This window comes from Cyprinus carpio, chromosome A3, assembly GCF_018340385.1.
Source record: "Cyprinus carpio isolate SPL01 chromosome A3, ASM1834038v1, whole genome shotgun sequence".
In the NCBI taxonomy this organism is placed as follows: Eukaryota; Metazoa; Chordata; class Actinopteri; order Cypriniformes; family Cyprinidae; genus Cyprinus; species Cyprinus carpio.
In genome coordinates, this window is record NC_056574.1 from 6,462,236 (window position 1) to 6,489,446 (window position 27,211).

Below are 27,211 nucleotides of genomic sequence, written 5' to 3' on the forward strand. Positions count from 1 at the left end.
TATTGCGCAAAAGGTGCGCAGAATCGTGCTCCTTGAATGCACTCTCAGTGGCTTATGATATGATTGGTTGAATGGTAAGCTCGAATCTGATTGGCTAAAGAGTACGACAGACCCACGTGGGAAGAGAGCTCTGCCAGGAAAGTCTCAAAAACACACACACACAAATCCGAGTGGATTCGTAGTAAATGACGATTTGTACATTCAGACACTCGTACATTTTAAACATTCAAAGGTTTATGTGCACAGTTGTATATCTACGAAATGTGTTTTGCATTTGTGAAATGTATTTTATGAATATTTAATTTTATTTTGCGCATGTGAATTGCTTTTTGTGAATATATATATTTTTTTCACGCACGTGAATTTTTTTTTTGTGTGTACGTGAATTAGGTTTCTTGCATGTGAAATTGTCTACGCATGTGTGAATCATGTTTTTTGCGTGAATTATATTTGAGACTAATCTGCTTCCATATCAGAAGACTACAGAGAATGGTTCGGACTGTTGAAAGGATTATTGGTGCTCCCCTGCCCACCCTTCAAGAACTGTATACATCCAGAGTGAGGAAAAGGGCTCAGAAAATCACTCTGGATCCCTCTCATCCAAGTTACCCCATCTGGCCGGCACTGCAGAGCCGCAAATACCAGGACAGTCAGGCACAAGAACAGTTTCTTCCCACAGGCAATCTACCTCATGAATAGTTAAAGGTTCCCCACTTATGCAATAAAAATGTGCAATATCCTTATATTTATTTGTTACCCCTCCATCCTAGTACATTCCTGCATCTTACTCAATTCTATTCCATTATCATCTATAGCAAAACTGTTTATACAATTTATTTATTTGCAATTTTTTTTTTTTTTTTTTTTTTTTTTTTTGTCTGTGTGTTGTTGTCTCTGTGTACTGGAAGCTTATGTCACTAAAACAAATTCCTTGTATGTGCAAGCATACTTGGCAATAAAGCTCTTTCTTATTCTGATTCTGATTCTTCTAAACTGTCCTCCAGACAGAAGAGTGTTTTAAAAGGGTGGATCAGTTTCTGATCTTCTTTTGGTACATTCTGTTGTGCAGCAGGTCAGACAAAATGCATTCAAAAGCACATTGAAGAACACAAGCATTGATTATAAAAACTCAAGACACTTTATTTCCATTTATTTATTGTGCCATGTTTGTTGGTGCATTTGAAGCTTCACAGAACAATTGACTACTAAAGTACAAAACATGCGTTAAAACCGTTTTGCACCCCAATGAATCATATTCATATTCAGTCCCATCAGAAACAAAGGACATTTGAAACAAACGTTAAAATAGCAGAAATGTCACTCACCTAAACTTCACTTAGCAGCATACTAAAAAAAATATTAACCAAACAACTGCAATGCATATAATAATCAAAATAATTCGATTTTTTTTTTTTTTTCAAATTTTCAATGCTTAATCCCACTTTGCCTTAATTTGAAACAAAAATAACATATTTAAACATAGGTGTCTGATCCGTTGTATGAAAGCAATTTGTCAGTGTGTCTGTAGAGCTGATATCAGTCATGTGATCAGCTGCAGCCCAAACACAGCTGTACAGATATTCAGATCAAAAGCACTCTACTCATGTGATATGGATTAAATATTGGAAACATGATGAAAGCAGGAAGATCCAGACCTACAGGTCTAACATTTAGACTATTAACTATTGAACGGTAAGATCCTTATATGAGAATAACTATGAAAGAATGGGAAGAGAGTGTCAGTGAAGGTGGTTGTGAATGTGTGTAGATGTGTGTTAGTTACAGGATCAGAGAATAACACTGTTCCTCTGTCATAGTCCAGACGAACTCTCACACACTCAAGCTTCTGTTTGACTGGAAAACCAGACCATTTATACAGTCTGTACTGCACACAGCAGACGTCAGTGTTAAAGAAATCCTCTCCTTTCCTCTGGTTTGATGCTGTAGCTACTCCCAAACCCCAGCATCGACTTTCTTTAACCTCCACATCCCAGCAATGTGTTCCTGAGTTAAAACCCTCTGAACCCAGAACACAGCGATAGACGTCAAATCTCTCTGGATTATCAGGAAGTGGTTGAGTGTACTCACTCCATCTCAGACTGGTCAGATCTTCAGACAGGATGAGATCTGGATGAGCCGTGTTTGGATCCAGAATTACAGGAGCTGATGAGACACAATCAACAGCTGCTTTTATTCTGATGTTCATCTAATGGTCAAGAGTGAAGCATAGACAGATCAGTGGCACAAAAATAGGGTATGCAGTCCATAGGGGTGCTGCACATAGGTTAGCACCATTTTGCCGAAATTATTCTTTGAAAATCTTTAATAAAATGTTATAAATAATCAAAAGTTTAGTTATTAAAATAATGTAATGAAACATTTTTATTTAATGGTTGTTTACCATTTTAATGAGTTTTTATGAGTTCAAAAATTTATTTATTATAAACTGAGTATATCAACCGCTCACCCTTCGACACATTACTGCCACAGACAGAAAACAAAAGACAAGGGGGAAAAGGAAAACAATGCATTAAAATGAGGACAGCAATCTCCAAGTCAACTAAAAGATTGGTTAAGCTTACCCTATTATTATTATTAGTAGTAGTAGTATTTTTAACTTTCATTGAAATCATTCAACATTTAACATAATCTAACATAATAACCTAAGAGGGTATTAACGTTAATATCAGTTCATTTCTTAGTATCTCAATCCAACTTATTTTTCAGTGCGGAAGTAAGGTGTTTACTGTAAATGGGCGAGACTTCTGGTTCATTAGCTGCTGCAGGGAAACAACGAGAAGAATAACAAAGTTCAGTAAATGGTAAAACTGTTTGCACGACAAACCAGTGTGTTCATTATAAAGATAATACACTAAAATAATATGGTAAGGCAAACCAATTTGCCATATCAAGCAGCAAAACGAGCCATTTTTTTTCCAGCTAAAAATAGCTCAAAGCGAATGATACCACAAGCCAGAGCCTTAAAATTTATAAATGGCTGTGCCCACTGACCACACTTACGGGAAAAGTAAGGTGGATAGCTAAAAAAAGAAAAAAGAAAAAAAGAAAAAAAATTCACAATATGTTTGTGAATGGCCGTTTGATTTACACGTAGTGATTCACGTAGACCCAATGAGTTTCTTAAAAACTCTTGCTACTTCATACTTCAGTACAAAATAATGCTGAACTTTGACAAAAAAGTGATTTTTAAATATTATAATGTTTTTTTTATTATCTCTAAATATTAATCCAAAAGCAAAACACATGAAAAGAGCTATATTACAGAGTGGAAATAGTAAATGCGACCATGAGTGATCCTCTGCTGCCAGTGGTCATAGTGGGAATATGCAAGGTGAAATAAACAAAAATGCAGATTTCAAATTAAGTGAAGTGTAGCCAAGTATGGTGACCCATACTCAGAATTTGTGCTCTGCATTTAACCCATCCAAGTACACAGACACAGTAGTGAACAGACACACATACGTCAGCATTCGACCTCCTGTAGTTTGTCTCCATGCCTCTAGAGGTCCCCTGTTTTCCCTCCTGCCTTAATTCTTCCTCGTTTACTCTTGTTAGCATTATCCAGGTCACCTGTGCCTTGTTTCTCCTAGAGTATTTTAACTGAGTTTTTCCTTTGTTTAACACTTGGTTTTTGAGTCTTGGCTGTGTGCTACCTGCTTTGTATTTCCCAGTCTTTCCAAGCTACCTCAAGTAAGGTGTTCTTAGTTATTTGATTGTTTATGTGCTCTAGTTTTGTTTTCTCCTCTCGTGGAGTTATTTTCCTTTGTGGCTTTATGTTATTAATTCCTCTGTCTGAGAAGAACTTTTGTTGGCTTTTTGGCTCGCAAAGACTTTTTTTTTTTAAATAAACCAACATTGCCTGGAGTACTGCCTTGAGTACTTCGTTTGGGTCCAACATTACAGCTTCCGTGGCCTAGTGGCAGATCTCTCAACCACCACACCAGAGACCCGAGTCCTAGCCCGGCTCGTGACAGAAAAAACAAGTCACTCATGGACCCAGAAACACTCAGTTCCAATGACCTGTTGGCAGTGATTGCATCTTTTCAGCGCCATGAAGCTGTTCTCAGCCGACAAGAGGAGCTAATGGCCAAACATTCTCAACTCCTGACCGATGTGATGAGTTCTATCCGCCAGTTATTCGAACACCTCCCGGGTTCTTCACCTTCATCTGTATCACCTCCGAGTGGTGTTGTGAGTTCTTCTGTTGTGGAGGAGTGACTACCTCCTCCTAAGCTCTTTTTTGGAGATCCCAGTTACTGCCAGGGTTTCCTCACCCAGTGCTCTCTCACCTTCGAGCTCCAACCCTCAAGTTTTCCCACGGATCGCTCTAAGATTGCTTACATTATTACCCTTCTCTAAGACAAGGCGCTCTCTTGGGCCTCCGCAGTGTGGCAATCCCAGGATGCCTGTTGTAAGTCCTACGTGGCATTCGTGGAAGAATTTAAGCAAGTGTTTGATCATCCTGTCAGTGGTCAGGAGGCTTCCAAGCACTGAGGGTCTGCTTTCAGGGAGGGTTGACTGAGCCCCTTCAAGATGAGTTAGCCACTCGAGAACCAGCTGAGGATCTTGAGTCCCTCATAGCGATGGCCATCCGCCTAGACAATCGCCTGAGAGAGCGGAGGGCAGCTCGTTGCAAGGAGTCTCAGTCCCAAGTTCCTCTGAGGAGGTCTGTTTCTCCAGTTTGTATTCCTTCATCCAGAACATTCCAGGCTTTCTCCCAACGAGGGGGAACGTCGCATGAGGGAGCGTCGTTGCCTCTACTGCGGTGCTTCTGACCACTTCCGTTCCTCTTGCCCCGAGCTCTCAGGAAACACCTGTCCCCGTACAGCAACAGGAGGGCTGTGATGGGGAAAATTAGAGCTCCTCCTGCTAATGCCGTCCTAGCAGTTCCAGCCACTTTGTCCTGGGAGGGGCACCAGCATCAGGTCCAGGCTATGATCGATTCTGGGGCCGCAGGCAACTTTTTAGATCTAACCTTGGCTAAGAAACTTAAGATCCCTACCCAACTTCTTCCTCACCCCCAGGCAGTTACCGCTTTGGATGGCAGACCTCTGGAACCGGGCAAAGTAACAGAGGCCACTCTGTCCCTGCGACTTACCATCTTTCAACACCAGCAGGAGGAGACCTTCTATCTTATTGACTCCCCTGAGTACCCTGTTATCCTGGGTCACCCTTGGCTGCGCAGACATAATTCCCATATTGACTGGCCCACTGGCACTATTCTAAGCTGGGGTTCTACTTGCCAACTCTCCTGCCTACTTCAGAGTCCCCCAGCCCCTAGTCAACCTCTCCCGAGTTCCCAGTGTTTATCATCAGTTCAAGGCAGTGTTCAGCAAGTCCCGGGCTACCTCCTTACCACCTCACTGCACTTACGACTGTGCTATTGAATTACTCCCTGGCTCCTGCCCTCCCAGGGGCCGGATCTTCTCCTTGTCTCCCCCAGAGCACTTGGCTATGGATCTCTACATTAAGGAGTCCTTGGCAGCCGGTATCATCCGTGCCTCAACCTTCCCAGCTGGTGCAGGTTTCTTCTTTGTTCAGAAGAAAGACGGGGGTCTTAGGCCTTGTATTGATTACCGGGGCCTCAACAAAATCACGGTTCGGAATCAATACCCCCTACCTCTCATGGCCACAGCCTTTGAACTGCTTCAAGGGGCTTCCGTTTTCACTAAACTGGATCTCAGCAATGCTTACCATCTTGTGCGGATCCGGCAGGGAGACGAATGGAAGACTGCCTTCAACACCCCCACAGGCCACTATGAGTATCTCGTAATGCCGTTCGGGCTCACCAATTCCCCCTGCAGTATTCCAAGGGCTAATTAATGACGTCCTCCGGGACCTGCTTAATCAATTCATCTTTGTATACCTTGACGATATTCCCCTTCACTTCCGCTCCCATTCTTTTGATCCCTAACCCAGACAGACCTTTTGTGGTGGAGGTGGATGCCTCAGAGGTGGGGGTAGGGGCCATCCTGTCACAGAGAGGTGAAGATGGAAAATTACACCCTTGCGCCTTCATGTCTCGTCGCCTGTCGGATGCCGAGCGCAACTACCACGTGGGGGATCGTGAGTTGCTCGCAGTAAAACTGGCCTTGGAGGAGTGGCGCCACTGGCTCGAGGGGGCCCAGCACCCTTTCCAGGTTCTCACGGGCCACAAAAACCTAGAGTATCTCCAGCAGGTTAAGCGGTTGAACCCACTGCAAGTTAGATGGTCACTGTTTTTTAATCGATTCCAGTTTCTCCTATCTAACAGACCCGGCACCAAGAACGTCAAGCCAGATGCACTGTCTAGAGCCTACTCTCCTGAGACACAAGAGAAGCCTTTGACATCAATAATTCTGTCCCGGGTCTTGCAGAGGGCTCATGAGTCTCCCTTGACTTGCCATCCAGAAAGTGCCCACACCCTTAATTTTCTCCAACGGCGGTTTTGGTGGCTGTCCATCAAGAAGGATGTTAAGGTTCATGTGGAGGCCTGTCCTGTGTGCAACCAAGGAAAGTCTACACATCAGTGACCTCAGGGACTGCTCCGTCCCTTACCTGTCCCCCGCAGGCCATGGCCACATCTTTCTCTGGACTTTGTTACCGGGCTTCCGCCATCCCAGGGCAATACGGTCATCCTGATGGTTGTAGACCGGTTCTCTAAGGCTGCCCAGTTCATTCCCCTGCCCAAGCTGCCTTCGGCCAAGGAGACTGCGGAGCTCCTCATGAACCATGTCTTCCGGATATTTGGTATTCCCCTGGACATCACCAGTTCTCGTCCCGGTTCTGGGGAGCCTTCTGCAGGCTTATTGGGGCCACAGCCAGCCTATCATCTGGGTTCCATCCAGAGTTTAATTGCCAGACGGAACGAATTAATCAGGATCTGGAGACCACCCTACGGTGCATGGCGTCTAGCAATCCCACGTCTTGGACCACCTATATAATTTGGGCTGAATATGCCCACAACACCCTCCAGTCCTCGGCCACCGGACTATCCCCCTTTGAATGCCAGTTTGGATATACCCCCCATTATTCCCAGAGGAAGAGGCACAATTTGTTATTCCCTCGGCCCAACGCTTTGTCCAATGCTGTCGGCTAACGTGGAGGATGAATAGTGGTTGAAATCACAATGCTGCGTGAACTCAACTAATCAGCATGTTCATCGCTCAAGTCACGCCCCCGTTGGGAGATTCAAGAGTCACTCAACAAGCTTCCACAGAACAGGAAAATTCATTGTCGAAGGTAAATAGCTGGAGTTTATCATGGTGGGACATGTTTAACAGGATAGGGTGGAGCCAAATACTGAAGGAATTGTCGCTGGATGGTGTAATGACTGCTGCTTATTTATGCGCGTAGTGATGATTGACAGGACAGAATGACTACCTACGTTTAGAACTTAATTTATTGAAATAATAGTAATACCCGTGCTCTCAGGCAAGAGTGCAGGAAGGCTGAACGTAAATGGCTTAAAGATAAGCTACAGGTTTCTTATGAGATTTTGAAGAGTTGTTTGAGTGAATACCAATGAGCTGTTAAATTAGCTAGATCTAATTATTTTTCTGATATTATCTTGAAGAATTTCCATAATCCTAGAGTGCTTTTTTTCTACTGTAAACACTGTTCTCCATGCTGTTGTTATGCCATACTCTCTCCTTCTGTTGACATATTTGAAAAGTTTTCAAAATTTTTCATTGATAAGACTGCTGGAATCAGATCCCAGATTTCATCTGTAACTAATGATCTTATTGTACCCTCTGCTCCTCCAAATCAAGTGACTTGTTTTATGCCTGTCTGTCTGCCACAGCTCAAAGAAATAATTGCACACATGAAGCCCACTAGGTCTCCCTGTGATGTGATTCCTTCTCTTTTATTTAAAGAGGTGGTTCATTCTATTGGTACATGCATTCTAACTATTATGAATAGTAGCTTGACATTAGGTGTTGTTCCACCAAGTTTTAAACATGCAGTTATCCAGCCCCTTCTTAAAAAAGCTGGTTTAGACTCCTCTGATATGAATAATTTTCGTCCCATTTCAAAATTGCCTTTTATTTCAAAGATACTGGAGAAGATTGTGTATGCCCAGCTTAATGATTTTTTGGTTAAGAACAACATTTCGGATAGATTTCAGTCAGGATTTAGAGTCGGTCATAGTACGGAGTCAGCTCTTTTGAGGATCACTAATGATATTCTTCGTGGCGCTGATTCTGGAAGTTGTGTTGTTCTGTTACTTTTAGATCTTACCGCAGCATTTGACACAGTTGACCATAAGATTCTCATTGATCGCCTCAGAGACCATATTGGCATTCAGGGTTTAGCCTTAGAATGGTTTTCTTCATATTTAAAAGATAGGACTTTTTTCAGTCAGTCTAGGGAATTACTCTTCATCTGTTGGCCCTCTCAAGTGTGGTGTTCCTCAGGGTTCAATCCTGGGACCGGTTTTGTTCTCCCTTTATATGCTCCCTCTAGGATCAATTTTTGAAAAACATGGCATTCATTATCATTTTTATGCTGATGACTCACAAATTTATTTACCATTAAAGCGCAAGGATCATCTATCCATTCAGTCTCTGTATGAATGTTTGGATGAGGTTAAGTGTTGGTTGGCTAATAATTTTCTTCAACTGAATGAGAATAAGTCTGAGTTTATTTTATTTGGTAAAAAGGGATGTGTGGATGATGTCACTGACTGCTTGGGGTTACTTCCTGGGAAAAATCTTTCTAGAGTGAAAAACCTTGGTGTCATTTTTGACTCAGAGCTCAAATTTGATTGACAAATTAATGCCGTTGTTAAAAATAGTTTTTTCCATCTTAGATCTATATCTAAGTTGAAGTCAATCCTTTCTTTTGAGGACTTGGAGAAAGTTGTGCATGCTTTTGTGTCATCTCATTTGGATTATTGTAATGCATTGTATCTGGGTGTGAGTCAGGCCTCTCTCTCCCGCCTGCAGCTTGTTCAGAATTCAGCGGATAGGCTTTTAACGGGTACTAAGAAGAGAGAGCATATTACTCCTGTGCTTATTTAATTACACTGGCTTCTTGTACGATACAGGATTCATTATAAAGTGCTATTATATGTTTTTAAAGCTTTGCATGGTTTAGCACCAGAGTATATTTCAGATTTAATCAGTTTGCATCAATCTAATAGGTCTTTGCATTCAAATGATCAGTTACATCTGATGGTTCCTCGATCTCGTTTAAAATGCAAAGGTGATTGGGCCTTTTCTGTTGCTGCTCCAAGACTTTGGAATGACCTTCCTCTGTCTGTAAAATCTTCTCCTACACTTCCTGTATTTCAGAGTGCGCTTAAAACTCATTTTTTTTTCATTAGCATTTGATAGTGTTTTGTAATTTGTTCTTTGTTGTTGTTGTTGTTGTGGTATGTTTATAATGTTTTATGCTTGATTTTATTCTTATTTTTTATTTTTTTAGTCTTCTTGTACAGCACTTTGGTTTCCACATAGTGGTCTTAAAAGTGCTTTATAAATAAAGGAAGTTGAAGTTGAAGTTGAAAATATCTTATACTCAGAATAATCAATATCTAAATTAAAGATATTGCAACCAATATTATAATACGCGTTTAAATTATCAACACAATTTAAACGTAATTTAAACGTAATTACATGAAATTTGAGTTAGATTAAATGGTAGTCAGAATTAAAGTAGATGACAAATTTTAATGATTTATAGTGATTTTTTTTCACCAAAGCGCAAAAACATACATGCACAATACCTTTGTCCACACCACTGAATTTGGTCTTTGGACCAGTGGGTGGTCCTTAGAATCGTCTGTAATATCCAAAAGGCGTTGTTGTCCGCACTGCATGTATATGTATTATATGTGCATCTCATGTCAACAAAAACTGCTATTTACAAAAACAATCAAACTGAACTGTATACTTTAAGAAAAGTGTGTTAATAAAAAGGAATTTTCCACATTGATATTTTACAGGACTTTTACCCATATTACACATTGCTTTGTGTAGTGATTTAGGGTTGAAGGAAATGTCTGTAAACTATACTGTTAAAAAATACTGTTAATTTTCTGCCAGGACATTATCGTTATATATGTATATTTTCTACAGGTTTTTTTTTTCTTACAGTGCAGAGATCTCCTGTATCACTGTCACTGTAAACATCATGTGGACTGTAAACATCAGTTGTCCTTCTCTTTTTTAAAGCTCATTTTGGTGCAGTAGCTCATCTGGTTATTTACACATAATGCTGAAATGTAACTGTTCCCCATGCATCATTTCCAGCGTGTGTGTGTGTAAGAGCTCAGATCTTCTCCAGACTCACTGTTCTGGACGATGTCCTGCATCTTCTTCCAGACTCTGAAGGGCAGGTTGCCCAAGTAACGCGGCACATGAATCAGAGCTCCAGAAGGAGTCTGTGGATCCGGCTGTGATGAGATCTGGACTCTGGAAGAACATTCAGAAACAGAACTGAAGTGTCTTTGGTCAGAGAGAGCAGAGACAGCAGCAGATCACTCACCTTTCCATTGAGTCTGGAAACTTCTGCAGAACAAACACACAATTCATCATCAACAACTCAATCAATCAATCAATCAATCAATCAATGATCTGAAATCAGACCTTCAGAAAGCAGACGTCACTGTCTTTCATCATCTCCTCCGTGTCTTTGATTGTGTGTGAAAGAGCTGAGATGTGTGTGTTGATCTTCTCCAGCTTCTCCTTCATCATCATCTTCTTCTGCTCCTCTTCCTCCCTCAGTGCAGTGATTGTAGCTTCTTCTTCATCTCTGAGAAACTGATGAAGCTTCTCAAATTGCTGTTTAATCTGATGCTCTGTTTGATCAGCTTGATACTGAAATCAAACCACATTCACTTCAAGCATCTGAAGAAAAACCCATGACATCATCTACAGCAACAGCCAACTTTCTGGACAGACCGAATTTATATTAATTGAATGTCTTTACAAATCATGAAGTTGTTTGGTTTCCTCACCTTAATGTGTTTAACTGTTTTCTCAAACTCTCTTACAATATTTTTTTTGTCTTTAACTTTGCCTTGTAAGGAATTTAGTGCTGTACTGAGATTCTCCTGAAATTTAAAAGGAAAATCTATAAGACATTAGAGATTTTTGTAGTATGTTCATGAATGTGATAAATAGTATCATATATCTGTGTGACAAATATCACAGACATTTGTCTTTATGGCAAAATCCTCTAGTTATTCAGAAATAAATCTGTCCTACCCTGTACGTTGGAACAACTTCACCGATGGGTCTGAATGTGTGATTGTCGTGTTGTTGTGAATCTCTGCACACTAAACACACCGGCTGTTTGTCCTCCAGACAGAAGAGTTTGAGTTTCTCACTGTGTAAACTGCAGAGATCCTCAGACTCCGATGAATGCCTCTCTTTTCTCTCTTTCTGGAATGACTCACACAAGTTTTTTAACACTAGATTACATGGAGGATCATCTCTTGAGGATCTTCTCCTGCAGACAGGACACTCCTGAGTTCCCTTGATTCTCCAGAACTGTTGAAGACACTCTTTACAGAAACTGTGACTACATGATAAAACAACAGGAGCCTTAAATATTTTACAGCACACAGGACAAGAAAGTTCTTTCACAGAGAGTGAATCCATTTTTGCTGTTTGAGCTCCAGCAATCTAAACTTTACTTTCACTTTCTGATTAATGGTTTAAAAAATGAATAATCATGAGAATTATAAAGATCTGCTGTCTGTTCAGAAACAAACTTCTCAAAAATCCACCCTGAAAGTACTTTTCTTCATTCTTCGCTGAATGCTGATTCGTTTTTGATCTTGCCAAGAAAATGAGCACAGAGTCAATATTACAGAAAGAGAAACAACAAGTCAGTTTCTTCCTGGTAAGTGTTGTAAGAGGGTGGAGTTTCTGATCACCTTTGGGTGTGTGGAAAACAGGTCAGACGGCATTATTTCTTCACATTAAATTTGAACAAAATGCATTCAAAATTAACTTGCATTGACATTCTCTCAAATATAATGCTAGAAAACCTCAGATAAGACAGTAAAGGACAATGGGAAAACACAAATAATGATAATAAAAAGTCTTAAGACACTTTATTTGTGAGTGTTTTACTGTGCTTTATTGGTGAGTGTCAAATTTGCTATGCTAATAAAGTTTTTAAAGCAACTGATTGATTTGATCATGCATGTAGTTTGATCTGCATTAGAAGTGTGACTGTTGGGGTCTTTTACAATTTCTAATTACATAATTACTCAGCCAACTAATACAAAGAAGCATCAGCCTGTATAAAGTAAGACTTCTTTGCAAATGGAAATACTCAAAGAGTGCATGCTGAAACAGAAGACACCATAGATTTGAACTATGCCATGTACTGTATGCATGTAAAAAAAAATAATAATAATAAATCTCCCTGAAAACAGCATAGCAACTGCAACACCAGCATGGCTAAAAGCTTAAAGTAAAATCTAACATGGTGCTGAATTTTTTTTTAAGTTTATAAGTCTCATATGAAGGTTCTGGTTGGTTAAGAGTGGAGCAGTTTAGTGTGGACAGATTTTAACTGCTATTGTACAGATCCACATTACTGGAGCTCAAATCTCGACTGTCTTTCAGACGTCAGCTGCTCAGACTCTGAATATAAGAAAAAAACATAAAGAGAGAGACACAAAACAACAAACGAATGTGAGCTGAAAGTGTGAGAGGAAACAATGGACCATTATCTGAAAGATGAATCGATCAGAATTTTGAGAGAGTTAAAGTCAACATTAATACAATTACAATCTATTCACTGTCTTAATTCATCTTGCTAGTCTGAGTATGACAGATTCATCAATGATGTTATTCTACGGAAATAAATGTTTGTCTTCATAATTTTTCATTACAATATAATAACTTAAACAGTAAATAGGTTGAATGAACTGATTTGTTTACTCATGAAAAAACAATAAGCCACATGGGGCAGTGCATTACAGTGATTTTATAATCATTTAGAGTAAGTTTACATCTTTTACAGTAGAGCTGAGATTGTGTATTAGTTACCTGTCACTGGTCTTGTTCAGCGAGGTGTCATGCTTTCATTTTCTAGAGAAGAAAAATACAATGAAAATGACAACTAAAATAAAAATGAAAACAGAGAAATAATGGCTAATAAAATATTTATGTTTTACTAAATGTTTTCTTTTAAGGATTGGGTGAGACTATAGTCATTGTAATGAAGCATTTGCCATTATCACAAGCTGAGATTGACTAATTACACTAAGAGATGACAATGCAGCCCAAAAGAAATAATGTTATAAAACATTAGAAAGCAAAAACTATTTAACATGGATCTGTCCTAACCAGCAGCGACATTACATTTTGTCAGTTGCTTAAGGTGTTTTACAGGTAGCCCCGGTTAGATTCTGTCCCATTACACTAGATCAGGATTTGCTGTAACAATTATAAGGGTTAAGTTTTGGCCACAATGTTCTACACTGTGCATTACATCGTGTGTTTGTATGTTGTATGTGCTTGTACTTGGGTTTGTGCATCTGTGGGGGTTTGCGTTCCTGTTGTTTCTTCATCAGTATTCTGAGCTGCGCTAATAAGTTGCTGTGATTCAATTCTCCGCTGCCATCCTGCACAAACACACACAGACTCAATACACATCCCACACACTCACATTTAAAAGTGACACAATTAAACACACTTTAGTTTGGCCTACAGTATTCACAACGTAGTAGCTTGAGTGTATTGCATTAAAATTAATCTATACAAGCCTTCATCTTATTCTCACACAGTATGTTGTGTTTGCTTTATACAACTCAGATCAGCTTTTCTGCTACTCAGCGACAAACATGAGCCTCACAAAGCAGCTGTCAGAAACAAGCACAGAAATCTTTCATGCTGCTTGCTTGACCCATCAGATTCTGTAACACACCTTTAAGGCTTTTCATCAAGCCTGATGATTTTTAATAAAGATACTTTTCGTGAATTTAATAGAAATAATGAGAACTAAAATCTAAAAGTTTACCCCAAAATGTTATGATCATTTACTCACTCTTACATTGTTCCAAACCTGTATGATTTCTTCTTCTTCTGTTGAGCACAAAAGGAGATGTTTTTAAGAATGTCGGAAACCAAACAGTTTCTGGTTCCCACTGTCTTCCATAGCATTTTCGTTTTCTATACTATGGAGGTGGTGTCCATTAACTGTCTGGTTTCCAACATTCTTCAAAATATCTTCTTTTGTGCTCAACAGTAGAAGGAAATTCATACAGGTTTAGGACAACTTTTGAGTGAGTAAATGATGATACTTTTTTTGGGTAGGGCTGCTCGGTTATGGAAAAAATCATAATCACGGTTATTTTGGTCAATATTGTAATCACGATAATTTAACACGATTATGAGTGGGCCACATGAGCAAAACTTTATATGAGTGATTTATTTAAAGATAGCGATATATCAAATATATATTTTCTGTAAATATTGTTGCTATGACATCTACATTTTAGAGACATTTAGAGAAATTTAACAATTCCCAATTCCACAGCAGAATACTAGGATAACAAATATTAGTAAAAAATTCTGATTCTGACAAGTGAAAAAACACAAATGATCATCAAAACACATACAAAAAAAAGTTTTATTGATGGTGCACTGAATGAGGTTGGGCTTACAGATCACTTATGAGGTGCAAGCATTTCTTCAAATAATAAGCAGGAGGAAAAACATGAGACAAATGACAAATGACAAGTGAAGTGTGTTCTGTACCTGTTTGTGGTATCTTGTGGCACATTCCTCCAGCATGTCTGCTGCCTTCATCTTGCCCTGTCTGCGGTACAGAGCGGCTAGATTCCTCAGTGTCGTATTCATGATCAGACTGCAGACAAAACAACACATCCAGTGAGGAAGGATACACAACCAAGAGAAAAACTAATAATAATAAAAAAATCAAACAAATCTCAGAGTGGAACAAAATTTAATAGGCTTAATTCTTGATTTATTTCTTTTGATTTTGTGATGTTGAGGCATTTCGACACATTCAACTTCTTCATGTACTCTGTGTCTGGTTAAAAATACTGTTTGACGATGTGAGGACTATGTGACAATATTCCACCAGGTGGTTTGTGATCATTAATATGTGTCTGTCTGATTTATGGCACCAAGAACTTACTAAGAATCAAATACAGGCAGCTTTAAGAACATAATGTTTTCCTGCAGCTTACCTGTCGACTTTACTGGCTTTGTACCCGCCTCCGTGTTTTTCGTACAGTGCGTTGTCACTGAGTTCCCCCTGAATATCAGCAGACAGATAGTTTGAGTGACAACAGATGGGCAGAAACACAAACACTCGTTTCATCCACAACACACACCTTGCTCACTTCCTCTCTTTTCTCAGCGTGCATCCAGATGGGTTTGTTTTCAGCTGCAAACACACACAAGTAACATCATTACTTATCATGCTGTGGGACAGTAGGCTCTCTAATACTGCCTCATGATTGGACCAGATTTCAAAAGGAATGTGACAAGCCAAATATGTCATCTCATAATGTTTGCAGTCATTATGTCTAAATAGAACAGGTAGAGTACAAACAGCCAAATATGTCAAAAATTAACATTGATCTTCTAAAGTCTGATTAATACTGTATGCAAAGTAAAGTAAATTTAAAGAGAAGAAAAAAAAACACAGTTGCATTTTTATGTCTTATTACAGACTTTATAACAAATAAGATGTTTGTTTTATATAAAAGCTACAGCAGCATCCATTTCAGATCTGTCTGAACACACCATCTCAACATTGTGTGGGCTGCACCCCTATTTGTACTCGACCTGTTCTATCAAAAAACGAAAAAAATAAAAAAAATAAATAAAAATAAAAATAATAATTGACAGCTCACCATCCACCAATCCAAACTCCTTCTCATGAGCACTGGTCAGAATCTCTTTGTAAAGAACCTCAGCTTCTTTATATTTGCCTTGTTTGAGAAGGCAGGATGCCTGCAAAGAGACAAGGAATATTTCACTGCTTCATACATGGAGTGTGAATGGAGTGAATGTGAGCATGGCTGAGGATTTAACAGGTATGGATCCAAATGGGTGGAGAACAACCAATGTCTGATAAGAAAACAAATATAAAACTACACTGCCTTGAGGTCAAGAACCCACAACTTAGAGTCACTTCATCTCCACAGAAACAACACAAGTTTTAGTGGATATATTCATATATTCATTTCCTCAGTGACACATCTGTAGTTTTCTTTAACATGGTCTAATATGGTCTATAGAATCTCACATTGTTTTCCAGCAGATCAGCGGTTTGACAAACTAACCAGGTTGTTCTTGGTTTTGGGCACATTGGGGTCATCTGGGCCGAGTTTGCATTCATAGATCTTCAGTGCTCTGCGGTAATAACACTCCACCTCCTCATACTTGTCCTGATTCTGACAATCCAGGGCCAGATTATTCAACTGCTTCGCCACATCGGGATGATCTTTCCCCAACAACTGAAAGACAGACAGACAGAGAAACAGACAAGTCAATCATGTCCCTTCATTCATGTGGTGTGTGTTTAATGACTCTAAACTTTATAACTGTTTGCTGATTTTCTACTTTTGTGTTTCATGCATCATTCAACGCTCTCTTTTATTAGACGTTAAAATATTTCACACTTAAATCAGTATTCTTGCTCTATGTCAAGACCCTAATCATTTTTAGTACTTATGCCATTTTATTACATTTTAATTTTTTTTATTTATGTTTCATTATAATTTGTATATATGTATTTATTTTTTGTAGGTCTGTCTGGCTCAACAAGACAGAGTTTAGTTATAAATAACAAAGAACAATTATGGTACTAAAGTAAAACTGACATGCAGAATTTAATATAGTATATTATCTAGTCCTCAAGATGAAGGTTTTGTCATATTTAGCTCTCTTCTGGGGACATATTCGCCCCTAAAGTGCAGGGGCGGACTGGGACTAAAAAGTGAACTTGCCATCACAAGTATCCCATCACACCTGGTCCACAACACACTGCTCAGTACGTGCTGATGCATTTTTAACACTGATATTGCTATTAAAATTGCAGTGCTATTAAAAGTCATTAAATGAAATAACAGGTCTTTCTGTGCTTATTAACATTAATGAACAATTGGCGTAAAGAAGCTAAGTCTGGTGTTTCTTGGTTCTGTTGGTGTTAAGTGTGACATTTATCATGAATACTGAAAGCTCGACGTTCATGTGTGGATGAAACTGCTGAGGTTTGAGGAGGGATGATGCGACAACAGGACATTCACTGACCTTCTCTCGGATCTCTAGCGCTCGTCTACACAATGGCTCAGCCTCCTTATACTGGTCTCGTTTCCTGTACAGCACAGCCAGATTATTGAGAGTAGCTTCCACCTGAAACACAATGACACAACATCTTGATGAGATACAGTATGACATTTCACCTTTATGGTACATGAGCAAATCCAGCTGATCATTTGAGGTTTGTATTTTAGTGTTCAATAATTCATAATTAACATTCACCTAATGCTCCAAATTCATTAACCACTGAGACATCTGAGATGCTTGTGATACGGGAAGGGGAGGGGGGCTAGCAATACTTTATAAAAAGAAATTGAAAGTAGCTCAGTTAACTTTGTCTACATATTCTTCTTTTGAGTCAATTGCCATAAAAATCAATGGTGCGATTCCAACCATCCTCATAACTATCTACCGCCCTCCCAAGAGCAATAATGCCTTTTTAACTGAATTATCTGAACTCTTGACTTATCTATGTTCCATATCTTCAAATGTTATCCTTCTGGGTGATTTTAACATTCATACAGATAATGTCAGTAATGCATTTACAAGCGAATTTTTATCATGTTTGGATTGCTTTGGTATACAACAATTTAACACACTCCCCACTCATACTAAGGGACATACTCTTGATCTTGTTTGCTGCTCTGGTATAACACCTTTTAATTGTACTGTTTCTGATCTGTCCATATCAGATCACTTTCTGGTGTCATTTTGTGCCAAACTGGCAATTTTTAAGGTAAACCTGTGTCGCCAGATTACATTTCGGAATATTAAGAACATTGATTTGCCTACTTTTGCTGATGAACTTGCCATCTTTTCCAGTAAATCTGATTTCACTACTGTTGATGAACTGGTAAAATATTACGATGATGGACTGAACATGATTTTAGATGAATTCGCACCTGTGAAAACTTGAACTGTCTCATTTGTACATTCAGCTCCTTGGTTTACACCTGAACTGCGTGAACTTAAAACTAAAGGCCGTAGGTTAGAGCGGCTGTACGTCAGGTCTGGCCTTACTGTTCATAAAGAAATGTATGCTGAAAATATTCAAAATTATAAAAATGCACTGACTAAAGCTAAATCCGATTACTACTCCAACGTAATTGGAGTTAGCAATGGGAACTCTAGGTCTCTTTTCTTGGTGGTAAACAATATTCCGAAACCACCTGATTCTTTGCCATCTGCTATGTATTCCACTGACTTATGTGATCACTTTTTGACTTTTTTTACATCTAAGGTTGAAAATGTACATCGGCAATTACTTACTGGTACTCTTCACAATGACTCTTGTCAGTCTATCACTCACACACCTCCCCAATCTGTTTTCTCTAACTTTACACTACCAACTATTTCAGAGATAGTGGGTCTGATAGGTAAATCTAAATCTTCGACTTGTCAGTTAGACCCTCTACCAACTCCTTTAGTAAAAGCTTGTTTACCAGCCCTTTTGCCATTGATTACTAAAATTGTTCATGCTTCACTTGGTTCTGGTTTTGTATCTCCATCTCTTAAATCTGCTATTATTACACCCATACTTAAGAAACCAGGGGGTGATCCATTTGATTTTGAAAATTTTCGTCCAATTTCAAATTTACCATTTATCTCTAAGGAAGTTGAAAAGTGTATTGCAATTCAAATTCATGAACATCTGTCCAATAATAACTTGTATGAACAATTCCAATCTGGTTTTCGTCCCCACCACAGCACTGAGACTGCTCTTGTAAGAATAACCAATGATCTACTGTTGGCAGCTGACTCTGGGCTTTTAACTATACTTGTCCTTCTTGACTTGAGCGCTGCCTTTGATACTGTCTCACATAACATACTTCTTGACAGATTAGTTTCCATTGGTATTACTGGCACTGCTCTGTCTTGGTTTAGGTCATATCTATCTGGACGCAGTCAGTGTATTCATTTAAAAGGTTTTAGTTCAAGAATATCTACAGTCACCACTGGTGTTCCCCAGGGTTCTGTTTTGGGCCTGCTTCTTTTCATTATATATATATATATATATATATATATATATATATATATATATATGTTTATTTTTTGTGTTTTTTTGATGAGGTATTGTGTTATTTTTTTTTGTTGTTATGAGGATGACACCCAACTTTACCTGTCTACCAAACCCACCGGTTCTTTTCCTCCACCATCTTTGTCAAGTTTAGCTGAAATTAAAGACTGGCTTTCAGCGAACTTCTTGAAGGTAAATGGCAATAAAACTGAGGCTCTGATTGTTGGCACTAGATCTGTTGTGTCTAAATCTAATTGTTTCTCTTTACACATTGACAGTACTGCAATCTGTCCTTCCTCTCAGGTTAAAAGTTTGGGTGTCATCATGGATAGCACACTATCTTTTTAAGCTCAGATTAATAATATCACACGGATTGCATACTTCCATTTGCGAAATATTAATCATCTCCGTCCATTTCTTTCAAATAATAATACTGCAGTTCTCATTCATGCACTAGTCACCTCACGTATCGACTACTGCAATGCTCTTCTCACAGGTATTCCCTCCAAATTGCTGCATAAGCTTCAATTGGTTCAGAATTCTGCAGCTCCTGTTCTCTCTAGAACAACTTATACTGATCACATTTCTCTGGTTCTCCAGCAATTGCACTGGCTTCCAGTAAAATATAGAGTTGAATTCAAAATCTTGCTACTCACTTATAAGGCACTTCATAATCTTGCACCACAATACCTTACTCAACTTCTCCAGGTTTACACTCCTTCACGTGCATTTAGATCTTCATCTTCAATTTCTCTTGTGGTACCTTGGATTCGACTTACTACTATGGGTGCCAGATCTTTTAGTTATGTTGCCCCCCGCTTATGGAACTCTCTTCCCCTCGATGTTCACAACAGCGAGTGCTTGTTGACTTTTAAAACGCGCCTTAAGACATATCTTTTTATACAGGCTTTTTAATAACATGTTTTATTGAGACTTAAATGCACTTTATATGTATATGCTGTTTGTTTGTTTTGTCTTATGCAATGACCTGTATATTGCTTGTAAGGTGACCTTGGGTGTTCTGAAAGGCGCCATGAAATAAAATGCATTATTATTATTATTATTATTATTATGCTTTTGAAAGAACTTGCATCCTTTCACCAGCCTTTGCTTTTGTATTTAATAAATGCATATAATGGTAATGAAACACTTTTGAGCTGTGCTAGATTCTATCTAATATCTAATAAAAAATGTATTTTCTAGCATCTATTTTGCTGCCATTTTCTACACATAAAAGATGTTAAATAACTTTCCATCAGTTGCTCAAATCAACATTTATTTCACTTACAGCAGGATGGTCTTTCCCAAGTGTCTTTTCTCTGATTGAGAGAGCATCATTCAGCAAGCGATCAGCTTCTTTATATTTTCGCTGATCCCTGAAACAAACAAAAAGAGATATTTCATCCTATGACTCAGATGCATGATGTCATTGATTCTGCTGTTTCTTAATTCTGAGTGGAAAAGCTACTTTAAGCCAAATGTTAAAATCCAGCAGTCTAAAATCCAGTCCGCTGATTCAACAGACATCGTCAATCCAAAATGTGAAGTTACATTTCTCCATATCATGACAAACACATGCTCCTCATTCTCACCCAGTGAAGCAGGACTTTCTCTCACCTGTACATGAGTGCCAGGATGTTGAGCATGGTGGCCACGTCTGGATGGTCGTGTCCATAGGCTTTCTCCAGGTCTTCCAGAGCCTTTCTGCAGAGCGGCATGGCCACCTCGTACCGGCCCTGAACTGCATACTCTTTCACCAGATTATCAAGGGTTCTGCAGTGGGCGCTAATCTCATAGCTGCCCTGCTGACCAGCTTGGTCTTGGTGCTGCACTGCAGAGGTCAAAGGTCAGAGGCAGTGTTAGTGTGACAGGATTGACACAGCATCGCACATCTGAGGGTGACATTCACATACTTCCTTTAATTGTATGAATGTGCTCCTTCTCATCATTGGGAAGGAGATCATTCAGTGGGTCCTGGACAGACAAATCTTCTCCAGACTCACTGTTCTGGACGATGTCCTGCATCTTCTTCCAGACTCTGAAGGGCAGGTTGCACAAGTAACGCGGCACATGAATCAAAGCTCCAGAAGGCATCTGTGGATCCGGCTGTGATGAGATCTGGACTCTGGAAGAACATTCAGGATCAGAACTGCAGTGACTTTGGATCAGAAGCAGAGAGAGCAGAGATAGCAGCAGATCACTCACCTTTCCATTGAGTTTGGAAACTTCTGCAGAACAAACACACAGTTCATCCTCAACAACTAATCAATCAATCAATCATTCAATCAATCAATGATCTGAAATCAGACCTTCAGAAAGCAGATGTCACTGTCTTTCATCATCTCCTCCGTGTCTTTGATTGTGTGTGAAAGAGCTGAGATGTGTGTGTTGATCTCCTCCAGCTTCTCCTCCATCATCTTCTTCTTCTGCTCCTCTTCCTCCCTCAGTGCAGTGATTGTAGCTTCTTCTTCATCTCTGAGAAACTGATGAAGCTTCTCAAACTGCTGTTTAATCTGATGCTCTGTGTGATCAGCTTGAGACTGAAATCAAACCACATTCACTTCAAGCATCTAAAAGACGGAATCTATTCTGGAGCAGAATGAAGAGTGAGTGGCTAAATGTTGGTTAGTTAACCACAACTTTAACTTTACTAACACTGTAGCAGCAGATGTTCAGTGTCTGTAGGTACAAATAAACATTGTACACAGCAGGGTGCATATATACAAATATATATCACTACTTGATAAAGGTTAGATAAAGACATTTTACCCTTTATCTTTGATCTGTTAAGATATCACCCTGGGGAAAGTTGACCCCTCACCTTATTTTTTTCTCTTGACCATATATGGCACAAAATCTCATCTCAGCACTTTTAATGAATGGCCTCACTCTTTGTGAGATTTGTGAGATTTAGTCATCCAAAGCTGTTTTGAGATGAATTGATCCAGTTTTGTGTCTCTGGAAAGTGATCTATGGCATCTATGACACTGTATTATGTTGAAAATTAAAGGTTTTTACATGAATTTGTTAATGAGGGATCTGTGGATACATCAGCATTTTGTGGAGTAAAAGTTATAGTTTTCCTGTTTTTAAGTGAAAAGATCAAATTAGACCCTTGGGGTAAGATGAGATATTTTCACCAAATTAGCAACATTACTTTAAACATCTTATCTGAATTAAGTAATTTGAAAAAGTGAGAAGACATAACAATTCTGTTATAATGGTTGCTGTCGCCCTTAAATCATTTGTCAACAGTCATCAATATCTTTCATCTGTTTCCCATAATAGAAGAATAATACATTTTAAAGGTATATTTCTAAAATTTCATTCCATATATTTTGAGTAAACGGTAACACTTTACAATAAGGTTTATTAGTTAACATTAATTAACTGCTTTAGTTAACATGAACTAAGCATGAACAATATTTCTACAGCATTTATTAATCTTAGCTGATGTTAATTTCAACATTTACTAATGCATTATTAAAATCAAAAGTTGTGTTTGTTAACATTAGTTAATGTACTGTGAATTAACATGAACTAACAATGAACGACTGTATTTTCTTTAACATTAACAATGATTAATAAATACTGTAATACATATATTGTTCATTGCATGCTCATGTTAGTTAATACATTAACCAACATTAACTAATGGAACTGTACTGTAAAGTGTTATCGAGTAAACTATGGTGTAAATTACATGATCTAACTATGTAATGAAAACGTCTAATTATTATATTTTAATTAAAATATGTGCATTCAACGTTTCTGTCTTCCAGTCAAAAAAGGTCAAATTTGGAAATGTCAAGAATCAGTGCTTACCTTGATGTGTTGAACTGTTTCTTCAAACTGTCCTTTCATTGTTTCTCCATGTTTAAGTTTCTCTTGTAAAGACGTCAGTTCTGTATTGAGCTCCTCCTGGAATTTAAATTGAAAATCAATATAACACTGGAGACTTATGTAATATGTCCATGCAATATATATGAGCAAATGGTACTGAGAAGTTTAACTTTAATCCTCATAAATAAATCTGACTCACCTTATATGATGACACAACTTCACTGATGGGTCTGACTTTATGATTGTCATGTTGTTGTGAAGTAAAGCACACTAAACACGCCGGCTGTTTGTCCTCCAGACAGAAGAGCTTGAGTTTCTCACTGTGTAAGCTGCAGATCTCCTCAGACTCTGATGAACCCTTCTCTTTTCTCTCTTTCAGGAGAGACTCACACAGGTTTTTTAAAACACGATTACATGGAGGATCATCTCTTGAGGATCTTCTCCTGCAGACAGGACACTCCTGGGTTTCCTTGGTTCTCCAGAACTGTTGGAGACACTCTTTACAGAAACTGTGACTACATGACAAAAGAACAGGATCTTTGAAGATTTCACAGCATACAGGACAAGAAAAATCATCTGCAGATAGTGAATCCATTTTCACTCTTTGAGCTCCAGCGATCTAAACTTTACTTTCACTTCCTGACTGATGTTGCAAAAATGACAAACAAGGAGAACCACAAAGATCTGCTGTCTGTTTAGAAACAAACTTTTCAAAAATCCTTCTTGAAGTATTTCTCTTTTTTTATTTTTTATTTTTTTTACTGATCACTAATTCCTTTATGCTTTTGTCGACAGTCAGGATGACAGAAAGGAGAAATATTAAGACAGTCACTTCCTGGTAAGTGCTGTAAGAGGGTGGAGTTTCTGCTTCACTCTGTTTTGGTCTCATGTTTGTTAACTCTTTGTCTGCCTTATATGACCCTGATAGTGACTTAAAATATTAAAGATTTGTCATCAGACATCTGATTTTAAAATACTTCAGTACACACATGACATATCTTTATACTTATATTTGAAAATCTCTATTTTTGTACTCAGAATAAAGAGTTCAACCATCCACCTTGCCAGAAGTTTCTAAAAAGAGCTTCAACCCAAGTGTCAAGAGTCCCGACAGAAACCATCTAAAGTGATGGCATCACAGGATAAACTGAGCTCTGATCTGATGCTGTACCAACTATATGAGGGTTTTAATTCCAGACTAGAAATATATATATATATATATATATACACAGTACAGGTCAAAAGTTTGGAAACATTACTGTTTTTAATGTTTTTGAAAGAAGTCTCTTCTGCTCATCAAGCCTGCATTTATTTGATCAAAAATACAGAAAAAACAGTAATATTGTGAAATATTATTACAACTTAAAATAATAGTTTTCTATCTGAATATACTTAAAAAAAAAAAAAATTTATTCCTGTGATGCAAAGCTGAATTTTCAGCATCATTACTCCAGCCTTCAGTGTCACATGTAACATCCAGTCTATCACATGATCATTTAGAAATCATTTTAATATTCTGATTTATTATGAGTGTTGGAAACAGTTCTGCTGTCTAATATATTTGATGAATAAAAGGTTAAAAAAGAATTGCATTTATTCAAAATAAAAAAAAAAATTCTAATAATATATATTCTATTAATATATTTTCTTTACTATCACTTTTTATCAATTTAACACATCCTTGCTGAATAAAAGTATTGATTTTATTTAAAAAAAAAGAAAGAAAGAAAAAAAATTACTGACCCCAAAATTACTGACCAGTAGTGTGTATTGTTATTACAAAAAATATTTATATTTTAAAAACAGCTTTCTTTTTTTTTTTTTTTTTTACTTTTTATTCATCAAAGTACCCTAAAAAAGTATCACATGCTCTGAAAAAATATTAAGCAGCAGAACTGTTTCCAACTTTGATAATGAATCATCATATTACAGATAATGATCCTAAAAATTCAGCTTTGCATCACAGAAATAAATGATAATTTTAAGTATAATAAATTTAAAAACAATTATTTTAAGTTGTAATAATATTTCACAATATTACTGTTTTTTCTGTATTTTTGATCAAATAAATGCAGGCTTGATGAGCAGAAGAGACTTCTTTCAAAAACATTAAAAAATAGTAATGTTTCCAAACTTTTGGTCTGTACTGTATATATATATATATATATATATATATATATATATATATATATATATATATATATATATATATATATATATATATATATATATATATATATATTTATCTTTAACCTCCACATCCCAGCAGTGTGTTCCTGAGTTAAAATCCTCTGAACCTAGAACACAGGAATAATCATCAAATCTCTCTGGATTATCAGGAAGAGGTTGGTTCTTACTGTATTTCACATTTCAGATCATCAGACAGGAGAAGACGTGGATGAGCCGTGTTTGGATCCAGAATCACAGGAGCTGATGAGACACAATCAACAGCTGCTTTGGTTATTCACACATAATGCTAAAATCTGTAAATATTCCCCCATGCATCATTTCCAGTGTGTGTGTGTGTGTGTGTGTGTGTGTGTGTGTGTGTGTGTGTGTGTGTGTGTGTGTGTGTGTGTGTGTGTGTGTGTGTGTGTGTGTTTGTGCAAGAGCTCAGATCTTCTCCAGACTCACTGTTCTGGATGATGTCCTGCATCTTCTTCCAGACTCTGAAGGGCAGGTTGCCCAAGTAACGCGGCACATGAATCAAAGCTCCAGAAGGAGTCTGTGGATCCGGCTGTGATGAGATCTGGACTCTGGAAGAACATTCAGGATCAGAACTGAAGTGTCTTTGGATCAGAAGCAGAGAGAGAGAGCAGAGACAGCAGCAGATCACTCACCTTTCCAGTGAGACTGTAAACTCCTGCAGAACAAACACACAATTCATCATCAACAATTCAGTTAATCAGTTAATCCATGATATATTGAGTTCCTCCTAGAATTTGTCTGTATTCATCCTGATTTCTTCTGTTTTTGTGTTTATCTCATAGTATATGGATTGAAAAATTAAAACCTAACATAAAAAGGCAACCTGAGTAAAAACAAAATACAGTTTGTAACCATTAGTTAATTAAAAGGAGTTACGGCCGTAATACACTTACATACTAAAGAAAGTCCAGAAATTAAGAGTAAGCAGGTAACCAAAATATATCAGTCCTGGAAGGGTTTCAAAGGAGTCTCATGTACTCCAAAGAGGCACAAGCAAGCGCCATTATCTCCAAATGGGAACAACTCAACACAGTAGCAAATCTTTCCAGCAGTGGCTCATCCGCTAAGTCACAAAAGACAAAGGACAACACCGAGGGAATTTAATTTTTTATGCTCTCTACCAGAAAAGGTGATTGTCTGATCATTCAGTAAGTCCACTTCTGTTTTAGACTTGATTTCAATGGAGATGCTGTGAAAAAGGGTGTTTTATGCTTGAAAACTGTTCAGTGGCTGAACTAAAGAAGTTCTGCGAAGAAGAGTGGGCCAAAATCCCACCGCAGCGCTGTGAAAGACTGATCTCCAGTTATTACTGCTAAAGGGCCATTTAGTTTTTCACATGAGCAAAAGATGTAGGACAGCTTTTATTTTTGCTGAAAAACTGTAATCTGTGTTTACCCAAGTTGCCTTTGTCTAATGTTGTACTTCATTTTTAAGATCTAAAAGTATTTAGTATGAGATATAGACTAAACAAATAGAAACAGTATGGGGCAAATACTTTTTCACAGCACAGTATATGTTGTAAAGTTGAGTAAAATGGCAGCAAGAAATGTCTGTACTTATGACTATCTATTGTTTACATGAAACAAGAGACGCTGTCTTACCTTATATGATGGAACAACTTCAGTAATGGGTTTAAATGTGTGATTGATGTGTTTTTGAGAGTTAACACACACTAAACACACCGGCTGTTTGTTCTAGACAGAAGAGTTTGTTTTTCACTGTGTAAACTGCAGAGCTCCTCAGATCCTGATGAACAACTCTCATTTCTCTCCTTCAGAAGCAAATAACACAATTTATTTAACACTAGATTACACAGAGGACGATCATTTGAGGATCTTCTCCTGCAGACAGGACCCCGCTGAGTTTCCTTGGTTAAAAT

The 27,211-nt window shown here is 38.1% G+C and overlaps 3 protein-coding genes across 4 annotated transcripts; all 3 read right to left on the minus strand.

Annotated features, from left to right (window-relative positions):
- Positions 1–937: 937 nt before the first annotated feature.
- LOC122138938 (nuclear factor 7, brain-like) lies at positions 938–11,849 on the minus strand. Its single transcript, XM_042734504.1, has 6 exons — positions 11,214–11,849; positions 10,964–11,059; positions 10,593–10,823; positions 10,492–10,514; positions 10,297–10,418; positions 938–2,163 (listed from the first exon to the last, which is right to left on the minus strand). The coding sequence occupies exons 1-6, from the start codon at positions 11,607–11,609 to the stop codon at positions 1,679–1,681; spliced, it is 1,353 nt and encodes a 450-aa protein (XP_042590438.1). The 5' UTR covers positions 11,610–11,849; the 3' UTR covers positions 938–1,678.
- A 222-nt stretch (positions 11,850–12,071) lies between these two features.
- Positions 12,072–23,976, minus strand: LOC109093708 (kinesin light chain-like). Of its 2 annotated transcripts, none has more exons than XM_042734351.1 (16): positions 23,324–23,976; positions 23,107–23,202; positions 21,591–21,821; positions 21,487–21,509; positions 21,195–21,406; positions 20,899–21,112; positions 20,570–20,657; positions 17,256–17,357; positions 16,286–16,459; positions 15,854–15,953; positions 15,338–15,381; positions 15,182–15,249; positions 14,727–14,835; positions 13,491–13,591; positions 13,014–13,055; positions 12,072–12,605 (listed from the first exon to the last, which is right to left on the minus strand). In XM_042734351.1, exons 1-15 carry the CDS (start codon positions 23,717–23,719, stop codon positions 13,049–13,051), a joined length of 1,965 nt encoding a protein of 654 aa, XP_042590285.1. In that variant the 5' UTR covers positions 23,720–23,976; the 3' UTR covers positions 12,072–12,605; positions 13,014–13,048. The 2 variants fall into 2 exon arrangements, with proteins under 2 accessions (XP_042590285.1, XP_042590275.1); XM_042734341.1 differs by having other exon boundaries at positions 15,329–15,381.
- A 1,486-nt stretch (positions 23,977–25,462) lies between these two features.
- On the minus strand, positions 25,463–26,161 carry LOC122139045 (E3 ubiquitin-protein ligase TRIM35-like). Its single transcript, XM_042734725.1, has 3 exons — positions 25,965–26,161; positions 25,759–25,880; positions 25,463–25,554 (listed from the first exon to the last, which is right to left on the minus strand). Exons 1-3 carry the CDS (start codon positions 26,012–26,014, stop codon positions 25,478–25,480), a joined length of 249 nt encoding a protein of 82 aa, XP_042590659.1. The 5' UTR covers positions 26,015–26,161; the 3' UTR covers positions 25,463–25,477.
- Between the last annotated feature and the right edge of the window lie 1,050 nt (positions 26,162–27,211).